The sequence below is a fragment of the Acanthochromis polyacanthus genome, chromosome 7, assembly GCF_021347895.1.
Source record: "Acanthochromis polyacanthus isolate Apoly-LR-REF ecotype Palm Island chromosome 7, KAUST_Apoly_ChrSc, whole genome shotgun sequence".
Taxonomy (NCBI): Eukaryota; Metazoa; Chordata; class Actinopteri; family Pomacentridae; genus Acanthochromis; species Acanthochromis polyacanthus.
In genome coordinates, this window is record NC_067119.1 from 8,415,115 (window position 1) to 8,429,756 (window position 14,642).

Genomic DNA, 14,642 nt, shown 5'->3' on the forward strand with positions numbered 1-14,642 from the left:
AATGCATCCAATTTCTGTGATCTGTATTGAGCGTAGCATCATGGGTAATTAAATGATGGTCTACAGAGCACCGACTGCTCTCATAAAATGACAAGGCCATAATTATCATGAAGCCTGGTTACCCTCTGACTCAAATACTAATTGTGTATCAATAACTAAGCAGGACATGTCACCAAATTAAAACCCAAATCAACCCAGGCTGTGCAAAAACAATATTTCAGTCGATAACATCCAGTCCTTCGGGCACGACAAAAAACAGAAAGTACGTTTTTGGTATTCATACAGTATATTTCTATTTATTTACTGTGCATGTAAAACCAACAAATAAAACCACTCGTTTCAAATGTATTTATGTCAACAGAGAGCAGAAGTTCACAGTGGTAATTCGTCCAAGAGCAAAAGACAACCCTCTGACTTGTTATTCTTTTGCATATTCTCTATGTCACGAAATAAGAACAACCTGCCAGCCTCGCAGGCACCTCTATGCTTTTATTTTCACTCGTAACACCTCACTGACCAAGAATATAGCTTCTTCAAGTAAATACGACAACAAAAGCCTCGCAGCCTTAGAAGAAAGACGGTTGTGCTGCGAGGCTTATACTTTCTCACTGATCCTTAAGCAGGTATTGCTCTAAAACAGGCAAGACAACCTCAAATATAAATATACAGAACAGATACTTCTCCCCGGGGTTGGCTGTGCAGGAGTGTAGAAGAAAAAAAATACAAAAGATAGAATGTTTCCTATAATTTAAATCAAGCCTGTTATTTTTTATTATTGTTGTCCCTCTACAAGATAAATAGGGTAATAAAAAAGTATGCCCAGCACAGTCTCATTGACATTTTAGGGAGTCCTTTTGGAGCAGTAAAGATGCCCACTTGATGGATACCAGAGCTCTATCGACAATGGGAAGACAAAATGAGCAATGCTTATGGATGCAGAGGCGGGTAAAGAAGGAAAGGGAGGGAACATGGATGGGGGGAAGGTGGGGAAGAGAACGGAGGAAAGAACAAGACAGAGAAACAGAGTGACATGCAGAAAACAGTCCATCAGCGCGAAAACTCCAGGACAGGCTAAAGCAGGACATGTGCTGAGGGAGCAGCAGAACAAACAGTCACAGCAGCAGCCTTCAACCAGAGAAGATAAAAAATAAAACTTCAACACGTTGACACACCCTCTTCTTGTGTTTTTTTTTTTCTTTAGTACGTCGGTCTGTAGAGAAGCTCTCCAGAGGAAAGTCTGCGTTTCAGCTCCTTCCACAGCAGCTCCCTCTCCTTTTGGGCCCCCTTCATGAAGCCTCGGTTCTCCTGCGCTCTCCGGGACAGGTAGGGCATCACCTCGTTCACCGGCCCATAGGGGACGTACTTATAGACGGGGAAGCCTGCCTGGCCTGGAGCGAATGGGAGATAAAGGAAATACGGCTTTGTAGTGTGACATAAATGAAGACGATAAACGCGGATCAGTATCGCCGTTGTTAGACTTTCCGGAGAACATTATTTTTACAGGTTATCTTTGACAAACTCCAGAGAACACATCACAACTGGACGTCATCTCAACCGTTGTCCCTCACAGAATGATCGCTACAATCCTTCTAATCAAACAAAACCCCTCCATGTGCACAGACGTCCCTAGTTTGCTGCTTTTCAATTTGAGGAACAGCTGCCGTCCGCTAGTCAAGCTCACATGCTACGATACTGTTTTGCCGGAGCTTACTCTGGAATTTTGTTGAAATAAATGTTGTCTCGAGTCATCTACAGTAATGAGAAAAACATCAAAAACCGATACGATAAAGCAAAAAACATCCCGAGCAACAGCATAGCGGAAAATCAGATCATAAAATACTAAATCTGACACATTTGGTGCAGGAAGTGATTGTCAAATATATAGATCTCAGCTCCGGTCTGCTGTATTTTATAAAGCGACTTCTTTATTGTTTCAGGATTCAAAGACACAGCACTGGCTGTCGATCCCTCGAGAAAGCAACAAAGAAACACGTGTGTCTATTTACATCGATACCGGTCAAGGCCATTTCAGCTTGAACCTCACATTGACAGACCACTGCCTGCCGCCCCTGTGTCTGTCTTTAACTGACAAAGTGGTGAGAGCCAGCAGCAGCAGCGCTTCATTAAGACAGCTGGTCAATACCGAGGTGTCTCAGTTCATTATGTCATGTTTCGACCTGCAGACTGACTTCTACATGTGCGCTCCTTGCAGGACGTGTAGTCTGTAGGGCACACGCGTGTTAACTCCAGACTTCTGTGAGACGCAATTGAGAGCTGCAGGGGGAAGGCGGCGAGTACTGAGCCTGCAGAGGTTGAACTGAAACTGTCAAATCCTCCTTATGTAGGACAGGAAAGATCGGTGTCTAGTCTTTTTATGGTTGTGCAACAGAGAGTGTCTCACCGAGTGGAAAGCTGATCTGATCACACATGCCCAGTAGTTGACCGAAGTACACCTTGTTCTCAGTTGGTAAGAGACCCAGCTCATTCATTCTGAATGAGAGAGACAGACACAGAAAGGGATACTAAATCAACTTGGTTCATACAGATGCAAAGTTGTACAAACTGGGTTTGCAACAGATTTGAAACCTTACCTCATCAAGGTGTGTTTCACCGTGTCCTCATTATGGGAGGCAACCATTACATTGGCATTTCTGTTGAGTGCAATCTCATCCAGCACATAGTCCAAGCATCTTACAGAGACACAAGCAAACACGCACAACGGAGGTAATTTAGCTGCTGTCTTGACAGTACTGCGACCTTTTGTCTTTGAAGTAGGAATCACCAAACTGTTCACGATAAAATATGGACTATATATTGCATAGTGTGGGTATTGGGCCTGCATTGCTCCGTAACACATTCAAATAAATCTTTCTCATTAGCATGTAAGATTCATTGCACACTAAAAGACAATCTCCACACAGCTAAACAGTAAAAGTACCGCAGAATACTAAGCAGGTACACCAGAAAGCTATCCTGAAATGACCTCTGAGTATGCTGGGGTCAATATACATGTTCTTTATCACCATCTGTGTGTTCTGAATCCACCCCATGCTATGCTGTTGCTCATTAGCCGAGCTTTGTTCACCCTTTGTTGTTGTTTCACACAAAACCTTATTGAACACTTCAGATTGGCCTTTCTTCTTTTTGTTCAAAACATATTGATCTCAATAGGGTGATTTCTTTGAGCGTGCCTTAATCCTGGAATATCCCCCCAAAAAATGCTACAACACAGCAGCATTGCAGCTAGCTTGTATGCTCTGACTTGCACTGGGGGCAAATCAGATTGCTGACACTAGATGTTGAACCCAGGAACTCCAAATGAAGAACCACTTCTCAAAAAATGTAATCTCTGTGCTGTCCACTGCAGCACGTTTGTGCCAAGAAGGTGGCCAATTTATTTCTATGACTCAGAATTTAAAAAAAATAATAATAAAAGTGTTTTCCTGGGTCCTGAGTGCAGGACACTTAACTCGAAGCTGGTTGGTGTCCAATCACAAAAGCCTGCAGTCGTAGCAGACAGCTTCTCTGTGAGTAGCACAAGAAATGAGAGCTTGGCTTGGCTAAAAGGGACCAAACTGTGCGGCTGCAGATTTACACAGTGGTCAGTAGCTCATAAACAAAGTCACAACCCCTGGCTCCTACCTGTGGTACATTCTGTTGGTTGACTCATAGTCAGGATTAATAGGGTCCTCGTATCCGATCTCTTGGGCCCTCTCTCGCTCCTGATACATGTAGGCCCCGCGCACCAGCTTGGCAGCAAAATGCCAACCCTCACGTCGGGACAATTCTACATCCATAGTAACGTTGTCATAGGCCTCCTGCAGAACAATAAAGGATATGAGCTGAGCAGAAAGTCCATTTTTACTGACTAAATCAACTAGTCAGCTATTACAGAGCCAACAGATGCAATGCAGTAAAATCCAATTAACAAAGCCCTCACAGGTGATGTAGACTTTATATGTCTTACCAAGCCTAAGCTAATTTAGCATAGCCCATCAGATACCATGAAGACTATTAAGGATAACCCTGTGAATATATCTGCATGTCCCTTCATTACTTCCACAATGAAACAGGATTAGCTGGTATCACTTTATTGTCGTCTTTCTTTGCAAATGCCAGTCTCACAGATAAAAAGAACTTGCCTCATTTTGGTAATACAATATCACTAGCAAAACAGAAGTGACTCATTACCCACGTTAACTTATTGTTAGAAAATGGGACACAGTAACACAATAACCTGCATAGCTGTATTTTATCCAACAAGGAGTGTACTGATAATACTGTATGTTTTAAGTAAAAATACGCTAAACCTAAGCACTTTTTACATAATTATAAAGCTGAAAAAAGAGTTTTAATAGCATGAATATAAGTCTGATGAAATAGCTTCTCACTTGTTGTATTTTCACTCTAGACCAAATAAACTGACAGTAGGTTTGAAAGGAATTTGAACAAATCACCAAAATCACACCATGTATCAAGGCCAGAAACTATAAAAACTGAAAGAATCACTGGATGTTCTAGTTTCCAAAAGTAACTGAACTTCAGGACTTTAGATCTGATTATTTGTTTCATCAGAAATCTTGGCAGAACCGAAGCTTGATATTGTGATATATAATAAAAAATCACTTTATTCTATATCTCATTTATATCATTTTATTCTATATCTCATTGTTTAAAAAAGGTCGACAATTTCCAATTCACAATGACCAATTCTTTATAAACCCAAAAATTCTGCACTCTTTAGCACAATCTTGAACCCATTAGTGAGGAAACCAACAGTCACATGACAAATATTCAACAACTTTTTGGCTCAACAAAGAATTTCTACTTTTTTTCTTTCTCATTTTTTATGATTTATGGCCTTGTAACTTCTTTATACTGCAAACAGGTATTTTTTTTACATTCACTTTACTTCCAGTCATGGTTGTGCTGTTTCTATAAAGATGCAGGCCTTTATATTGCCCTGAAAAATTAGCCCACAGTGGCTACAAATGTGACAGGAGCAAATAAAAACTGCCCGGAAGCTACCTGGAGTTCAGAGGAAGCAAAACACCATATTTCTCAATAACAATGTGCGCTCTTCTCTTCCATTTCGCTCATTAAATCTGTTTACACACTGAAACGTTTTTTATCATAACCATTACAGCTGCTGCATGTGAGAATATTATCATTTGGAGCCATATATCTTATGTTTCTGCCGGCTGTAGATTCGTACCTTTAGGTAGCATTGGTAGGTGTTAAAAATCACAGGCTTTTCTCTGTTGTAGATCCTCTGCATCTCCAGTGTGAGTCTGCTGATCGCCGGCTGGAAATAGGTCTGCTCGGCATCCACCATCAAGCGAACACCATTTTCTAGGGCATACTGGGACACGGAAGAGCTCATTAATATGGTGAAATTGCTTACTGCACTATAGTTACCTCCGCCATGGAGGTTATATGACACCCGGCGTTTGTGTGTCCGTCTGTCTGTCCGTTTGTCTGTCTGTCTGTCTGTTAGCAAGATAACTCAAAAACACCTGGGCAGATTCACATGAAATTTTGTGGAGATGTAGACCACGGTAAGAGGAAGAGCTGATTTAATTTTGGTGGCAATCATCCGGAAAGGATCCTGGATTCTGGATCACTTTGAATATTTTAGTATGTGGTCCAAAATATGACAAAAACATCATAGGTTAGTATGTCGTCCAACAAATAGTAACAAGGTGACCAGATAGCTCAACTGGTTAAGAAGGTGATTTGTAAACAGAACTGTCAGAGATGCAGGTTCGATTCCAGCTCATGAACCTTTACCACATGGGTTTCCTGTTTTCCTCTCTATCCTTGGCGGAGGTCTGCACTCTCTGAGTGCTTTTCTAGTTTAATTTAAAGCAGTTATTGTAGTTGAATTAATGGTGTGTTGGTTTTTTTTAACTAAACAAACGTGACTTTTTATTCCTCCACCAAGGAACACAGCAGAGTTATGTGACGATCGGTGTTGGTTTGTCCCTCTGTCTGTCTGTGAGTAACATTACTCAAAACTGGACTAATGGATTTCGATGAAATTTTCAGGGAAGGTCAGAAATGACACAAGGAACAACTGTTTCGATTTTTTTGCAGTGATGCAGCTTATAGTCTGGATTTGTTAAAGACTTCTGCATCATTACGAGATAGTGGCATGGTGTCACAATGACAGGTGAACATTATGTCAGCCGCCTGCTGACGATCACACGATTGCGTTTCTACTACAAATTGACCACTGCTTCGGCCTTAACAGGCCTTATCCGTCCGAAATGATACAAGGAACAACTGATTAAATTGCGAGGGTCTTTCTGAGTCCCATCAATTCCCACCACACGCTACACATTTACGTCACATGATTCAGTATCCGTAAATAACATACACATTCACAATACACATCTGTGCTAAGCGCAAGGTCATTTTGTTTGTGGGTACATCTACATTAAATAGCCACACTCTATGTTGCCGTGATTTCTGATCATCAATAACTTATAAACAAATGCTGCATTTATAAAAAAAAAAGAAAAAAAAAGCTGCATTTCTGACAATGCCATATGGGTGAATGACCAGCCTTGGCGGAGTATTGTGCTCTCTGAGTGCTTTTCTAGTTCTGTTATTGTGCTTATAGTTGCAGAGGTTATCAGTGCAGAAGCTTTGATTGTATTGAAGATAGCTCTGCTTTACATTACATTACAGATCTTTTCATATTACTAAAGATACTGGTGCACAGACTGCAAGGCGCTGCACAAAAAAATGTCACTACAAATGCTATAAATTATCACTACTACATTAGGTTAAGCTGTAAGTGCTCGCTCATTGCACCTCAACAACAAATGCAATTGGTGCCAAGTGTATGCAAGTTTGCATACAGCGATCCGTCTTTAGAACAGACGCAAGATTACCTTCGCCAGAACATCCACACGCTGCAGCATCCTCTTCATTTGTTTCTCCTCCTCGACAGTGAACTTCTCCAGCAGAGGCTCCAGCTCACCTAGCTGGGGAAAGCAGCCCCAGAGAGAGTGCCCAATGAGATGCTAATGAACCAAATGTCACACAGCATGACACCTGTTAGGCCTTCGTACTTCACCCACCCATCAGCTGTCCTGAGTTCAAGATCAACAGAGATTCTGAAGCTAAATTGGCCAGATTCTGTTGACATCCAGACCTCCTGCTAAAAGTGAAATCCCACTCATCCAATTTAAAAAAAAAGACACTTTACTTCAAATTCATACCATATCTGGTGTTACCCTTAAAAAAATGCAAAATAACAGAAACTGATAGAAAAATACAAAAACAAGCATTAAATCATACCTGATTTATTTGGTTTTTGTTCATTCACTTCGGTTACTGGCAGCTGCTTCCAAAATGACTTTGCAATGAATGTTTCATAAGCTCACCAGTTCACGGCAACTGAACTATATTTCAGTAAATTGCTTGTAAGACAAAATCTGCTCAAATCAGGTGCTGCTGATACCTAAGATCTTGTGCCAGCAGTAAATGGTTTACACATCAAACTTACTGTCAATCCCCGTCTGTATTTAAATATTCCAGTATACTGTTAAGCTGTATTGCATTTGATATAGTATACCTACAGTAAATTTCCCTCCCTCTCTCAGTGTTCTGTGACACTGACCTCTATATTTGGAACAACAAGCAGATCCGATATCTTCGTTCTGTCATCTATTAGGCTGTTCCAGTCAAGCATGTCAATGGATCTGTCAGGAAAAAGGATAGAAAGGTATGATAGGAACAGCACATTGGTTAGAATGAAATACTACTGGCATCTTGATCATTTTTCTACTTTTACTTTAGCTACTCTTCACCTAATCACGTCACTGAAGACAAACTTAAAGATTAACTTCTGGTCCAAGCTTTTCGGACTTTTCGGTGGTTATTCCTCCTGTGTTGCCATAGAGATTATACAAAAATAGTGAAATGTTTTAAAGTGATCATCTTTTCAAACAAACTATTTGGCTTGAAATATTTTGTTTTTCGAGTAAAGTACATTGTGAAAATGCATAAAACGAGAATATTGTATTGAAATGCATATTTTCTTTAGTATATTGGATTTGTGAGTAAATGGTTATGTCCATTGCAAAATGCACTGCAGTGTATTAGGACACACTTCTTTCTATTTTATGATCAGTTTTATTGAACTAATCGTCGACACACACAGATAGTAGTAGTCTGTGATCCTGCTTACCCAGTGGACTCCTCTTTCCTTCCAGTAAACCAGCCATAGAAATCCCCTTTTGCACCCAGTTTGGTCAGGAATTCCTACAAAGACGTACAGATCTAAAGCACTGTACTACAGCTACTGCAGCAAAATATTGTAGCAATATCCCCATACTGTGTCTATGTCGTGACAGCGCACAGATGATCTATAGCATTATGTTCAGTGGAGCTCACACATCTATCATGTATATTTAAACATCAGCAGAACAAAAATGGAAGAGGGGGAAAAAAAAACATTACCTGCAGTTGTGTCAGCTCCAGTCTCTGCTCCAAGGCCTGCATGCCATCTTTCCCCTGCTGTGATGCCAGGAAGATGAAAAATCGCCGCCATTTCACCAAGACCTCTGAGAACTGGAGCTTTCGGAAAAGAAAAAAAAAAAGGCAAAAGCAGAATCTCAGTCTAGTCCACTGCTACCGCAAGAGCATCAGCTAAATTGGTACACTGACCTTTAAAATCACCCCTTAGTGCCTACCAGAAACTGAGGTCGTCCTAGTGCAGTCATTTTAATGGCAGAAAAACCATCCATCGAACCCCCACCTAGAGGCGAGACATGCTTGTTTATGTTTCTAATATATTTATATTAAAATAAATCAAATGATGACAGTAATATCTAAAAAAAAAGACAGTACAATGTACGCTGCATGTCCATGGATTATGAAATCACAACATTCAGTGCTTCATGTTTTAATATAAAGCATAAAAACACAAAAGACATCATGTCACCATCTTGTGTTACTGATTCGTTTCGGTTTGCTTCAGCTACCGGATGCTTTGATGCATTTGATGAAAGTTTCCATATGTTGGTCACATTTGGCCTCATCGGCGTAGAAATAAGTGCGAGCTCCAGTTACTTTCCCGCGACGGTCGCCAAACTGTTTGTGTGCTTTATATTTCTTCTCTCTGTGGTCTTTGCCTGAGGGTGAAAATAAAATTTGCATGCCTATTACTTCTAATTACATCATACACCGTGCCCACAAATAAGAAGAGCACAACAAGGCGGCTTACCTATGCTCTCTTTCTCTGCCGCCGACACACAGGAGCTAAAACAGAAGATTATGTTAAATGATTTCTCCTATATTTTGGCAATATTAGAAATATATGTTGCATGAAAATTCAACTCAGAAACAAGCACATTTTCTGTGAACATTTTAGCTTGGTGGCGAGCGGCATGCCAGAGGCGGATAAAGTGTGTAGTGACCCAAAATATGCTGAAGTGTCACATTGTCCGCCGCTGACCCTCCTGAGGGCAGAGTTGTAGCTTCACTCCACACTTGACCTCTTCCCCCCGTCATCACAAGGCACCGGGGAGCTCATGTAACCAAACAGACGACTACACAGTCAGCACACCGGACGTCAGAGACATCAGTCGGATTCAAAGCCAGGGAAAATAAAAGGAGCTTTCTTCTTTTAACTGTGCATGCTTCTGACAGGCGCTCTATTTAACCGTAGAAATTTGGATCAAGCTGCGTCGGAATCCGTCTGACACCGACTGAAATTGCACTGTTTTAACCACATTTCATTTATTCATTTTGCCCACTTGCTTTGTGCCGTTTTCCTTAATTTTTAATGTTAAAAATAGAGGAGTGGAAGCTTTTTTTTTGCTGTTTCGTTGCTGTAGTTTAGAATAAATAAATAATGAATTCTAAAAAAGAATTCAAATCTTTGCAGAGGCAATGATTATTAGTTTTGGCACGAATTTGACTACAGGCGCAAAAGATCAGCTGCTTTGTTACAAAAAAAAGTCAACATTGGCCTTCAAAAGCCTGCATTAAAGTAATCTTATAATATAATCAGAGGATGGATTTCTAAGTGTAGATGACCTTCGCATTTTAAAGGCTGGTATTGTATCATGTTCTGCAAATCAAGCCAGGATTTACCTCTGTTCCTTTCCTTTATAGCTTCTTTCTGTTGCAAGGAACTGACTAATGTTGTTGTTGCTATCTTGACAGATCACTGGAGAGCTTGTCAAACCCTGCTGTCTCAGATCAAGCTGGCTTAATGTGTCTTGTCCTCCAGCCTTACGGTTTGAAGGTGTATGCTTGACAAAAAAAAAACAAAAAAAAGCCTTTCTAGGCTCAGATTTGATACCTCGTTTGATGTTTCCAAGCAGCCATCCACAAGACAAAGCATATCAAAGCTGTGCCATGACACCTTGTTACAGGTGATACGGTATAAAAAACATACATAGATAAAGTTTAAGGAAGGTCGTCATAGCGATCGGCTTGCCTGGCAGCTCTATCACTTTACAGAATGTGATAACATACTCAAACAATAATAGAAGACAGTCTGTCTGGCACAAGCTGAGAATGCAGTCGGCTGTCGGTCTGTGTTAACAGACTGATTTAGTTGGATACACAAATATGCTGCTTCGTAGCCTTATTCGTTCACTTCATCTGACCTTTACAAAGCTACTGTGAGGTATAAAAGGTTGTAAAGTAAATCAAACAAATACATTTGTCTTTTTTTCTAAAAAAAAAAAAAAAGAGCATCAAACTCCCTCTTTTATTCACGATTTCGCTGTGAAACAACTCCTACGTGGGCCAAAATATCCAAATTTTATTTTGGACTGTGAGATGTCCTAATTACTCATAATGCATGAATGCCCAGAGCTGCAGCTACAGTACCATTGCCTCTGTGCTTCCCAGGGAGACTGCTTGTATAACGTTTGTACTATTGTCCAAGTTTACATCAGCTCACAGATTGGAGAGCTCCTGTCTTGTGCTCCCATGTGACAGGATTCCTAACAAGTGAGAAAATCTCTCCAGAACAAGACGCCGTGAGTATGCCAACAAATCATGTTACAAAGAGGGCTTACTTCCTGCTGGCCATAAAAAGCGAATCTACATTTGGTATTAAAGAAGAAGAAAATGCAAATTTGTCCTATTGTTGTTTTCACTCTGAAAATTTGCAATCTGATATAGAAAAGTAATTCATACTTCACCTTGCTTTAGATAGTAACTGTTGAAAAATACACTTGATAACACAGACTCAGATCTATCTTTTATGCATGCAGTATTTATTGAAATGTAAAGTAACGCTGAAACTTTCATACGTACGCCATCTCTTTCTGTTCTGCTTCCTCCTGACTGATGTCTTCCTCGACGCTGTAGTCCAAGACAGAGCCGACGCCGAAGGCTTGGTTCTTCTCGATCAGTGGCTTGATGGCCCTGTGGTCCTCGCCAGCCACAAACTGGCCGTAAAATGTCATCTTCATGAACTGGTCAAAGCCTTTTTGACCCATGATCTTCTTACCAAGATCCATTATCTAGGCAGAGAGGGAGAGGAACCAGTTTATGATTACTGACAAGTATATAATGCACATATAATTTCTGATTAATAATTCAAATGTATTTTGTGCTAAACCCGTGATTGACATGTTTTGAAGGAAGTGAGTTCACTTTGCCAAACAGAGGCATTTAAAACATGCTCTTCCCCTCAAGCTATAACTTCACAAAAACAAGCACAAAGAGGGAACCGATGCAGCCACACTGAAAATCACAGCAATGCCAGATTAGATCACTACTCCACATTCTGTGTCGTCACTCGCTTTCACCAGCACAGGCAGGCTTCCCATTGATTCCACTGATTATGTGAAGATGTGATGAGAGCGGAGAGAATGAGCCTGCCATGCTGGAAGTCGATCAAAGCCCCCGTGCATCACAACACTGGCGTAAAGGAACAGCCTTTTATAAATGGAAAGTGTGTCTTGTGCCCTGTCCATTTGCGTAGTAGCTATAAATATTGCACAAATAACATGGCATCCAGCTGACGTTATGCAACGTGGGCTTTCATGCTTGGAAAAACAGGTTGTAACTTGAGAAGTGGGTGCAACCTGTTTGGCCAATGGCTTTAAACCATGAAACGTGCACAACTTAAGGCTGCCACAGACATATATCTATGTATAAACACATGGTTATGAATATAGCAGTCTGCTAAGGACAACATATCGCACTAATACAGTATAATAATGCTGTATCACTTCTTGTTCATACCTTTCGCCCATATATTTGACACGCCTTTTCCTTGTCATACAAGAACATTTAAGCTAACTTTGACTAAACTCTAAGCAGCTAAATTTACATTAGCACAGTGAGATAACACCTCATTACCTCTTTATTCTTATCAACCAGGAAGTCATAGGAACAAAGTTTGAAAACCACCAAACTTCTGAGCAGTTCTAATGAGTCTTTGCTCTTATAAGCCTCCTGGGTCTGGTCAAAGTCTACGGAGATCTCATTAGCAGCGTCTCTCTCTCCTCTTCTGCTTCCCCCAGACTGTCGGGGACACTCCGACCGAGGAGAGCCGCCGCCGCCGCCGGTCTTGACATCGTCTTCCTGCTCCGTCGAGGCGGACGTGACGGTGGAGCCGAGTCTCCGGGTGGAGGTTAACCGTTTGAAGTGAATGTCCGCCCGGGCCCGTGTGAGGGCAGAGACGGTTTTAACGTGAAACATCAGCCGGTATGAGGTGGAGGTCAGGGCAGCGGCGAAGCTAGCAGAGCGGTTGTGTTTGCTGCTAGCTGCGCACGCGGCGGTGTAAACAAACGGGAGGCCAAACTGTCACAGTAGCGTCACCTGATTGGTCGTCTTGTCTGTGACGCACTCGCCCAAAAAGTTTTTCTGCATCAGATGATCTGCGCTGGTGCACAGTCTGCAGCACAAAAGGATCGTGTTTCAGGGAAGCCTGTGTTTCATCAACTCCACACCAAAAGGGAGCTGGCTTTTTTAATCTACAGACACTTATAAAAAAAAACGTGTACAGTTTTGAGTGCATTAACCCTTTAAAAATATATATTCTTAGTTATTGGGCATTATTTGGGTGTAATACACTTTTAAGGCTATCAGATTTTTGACAGAGTAGTAGTATTTTGGGTAGGTGGAGCATAAACGTAGCTTCAAGTATTCATTTACCCGCAGTATTAATAACATATTGAAAGGCTGCATTTTGGATGATAAACAATCATCTTATTAGGTCTCGTTTTACTTAAATGCAACTTTTTTTGGGGGGGGGGGTGTCTCTTGCAATCAAGTTGATCTATTTTGGATACATTTATATATTTTTAGCTTGTTTACATGTCCACATGGGGGTTTTTTTCATATTCTGGAAGACATATTCTGAGTGAAATGAGCAGATAGCGCCATGGTTGAGCATTTCCACCATGAACCTGCAGTGTACATGACTCAAAAACGGTGATTCAGGCTTCTTTGATTTCATAAATAACACACCCAAGGAGCCAGTTCTGTCACTTTACAAAATGGGGATTTTCTGTGTCTTTGTTCTTCTTCAGAATCACTTTCCAGTTTGAACATGTACGACTGGATTGTTCCAGTATTACAAGCTGCTATTTTGTCGCACAGAGTAGTTTTACAATGTCTGAGGTGACCTGGTGTGCTGAGCTGCAGCGAGTGGGAAGGAGTTGATGGAGACAGCAGTGTAGACTTAGATGTCAGAGGAAGACAGAAAGCGACTGTTTTCATGACAAAAAATACTTCTAAACATGTAATTTTAATACACAGAAAGTGTTATTTTTAGGGGTTAAATCAGTGACCAGAGAGAAATCTAAATTCTTCTTGTACCACAGATTGTTTTGATTCAATAATTTATTACAAGGAACAACAAACTTGACCACTTTGGAGAGCTCTGTAATGGAGAGGGACTGACTGTTTTTCAAAATAATTTGCAAGACAAATAACCATATGCTTGCAGAATATTGAAGTACTTGTGGGACTCACAATTCCACCCCTGCAACATTATTTTTATGCATAACAGTGCACATAAATTACACAACTTGAGGATGAGATCTGCTTTTTTGGAGCATACGAGTGACAGGGAAAACATCAGTGTTATTCATTGTAAATTCTCTAATTCTACCAAAACAATCCGATACACCGTTAAGGATCATAACACTTTTCCATTTTGAATTTTGACAGCAGGTTGCATTGACATATGGACAAAAATGTCATAACGTTTTTAGAGGGTGTAGCTTATTTCCTGAATCCTTTTGAAAGACCCCTGAAGATCCACAAAGCTCACAGCTGGAATGAGATTTTCAACGGTGAAGAAACAAGAGACCCCAGACACATGTATTGTGCAATCATTTGTTCAAAACTCACACAAAAAAAAGTAATTGGACTGGAAGTTATTATGCTTGTGATGTAAACAGCAACCAAACATGGCATCTCTCCTGGATTAAGAGGCTCAGGATTTGCATTTTTCTCGAGGATTTAATGCAGGTAGGCACCATATGTCATCACCACTTCGTTGGTGTTAACAGATGGGGGAGCTATTGTCTCACATGTAGTTACTACACTGCTGCCCCCTCCTGCCCCCAACACAAAGACAAACACACACACTTTCCTCATCCATCAATTAAAACTACTTTAAAATGGGTTTTCAGGTTGATTTCTATTCT

General features: G+C 40.8%; 1 protein-coding gene across 1 annotated transcript; it reads right to left on the reverse strand.

Moving 5' to 3' along the window:
• Positions 1-267: 267 nt before the first annotated feature.
• On the reverse strand, positions 268-12,809 carry prodhb (proline dehydrogenase (oxidase) 1b). Its single transcript, XM_022218974.2, has 14 exons — positions 12,343-12,809; positions 11,290-11,498; positions 9,239-9,273; positions 8,997-9,146; positions 8,706-8,770; positions 8,473-8,589; positions 8,201-8,274; positions 7,631-7,712; positions 6,900-6,992; positions 5,216-5,362; positions 3,643-3,818; positions 2,592-2,690; positions 2,402-2,490; positions 268-1,388 (listed from the first exon to the last, which is right to left on the reverse strand). Exons 1-14 carry the CDS (start codon positions 12,682-12,684, stop codon positions 1,198-1,200), a joined length of 1,869 nt encoding a protein of 622 aa, XP_022074666.2. The 5' UTR covers positions 12,685-12,809; the 3' UTR covers positions 268-1,197.
• Positions 12,810-14,642: the final 1,833 nt, after the last annotated feature.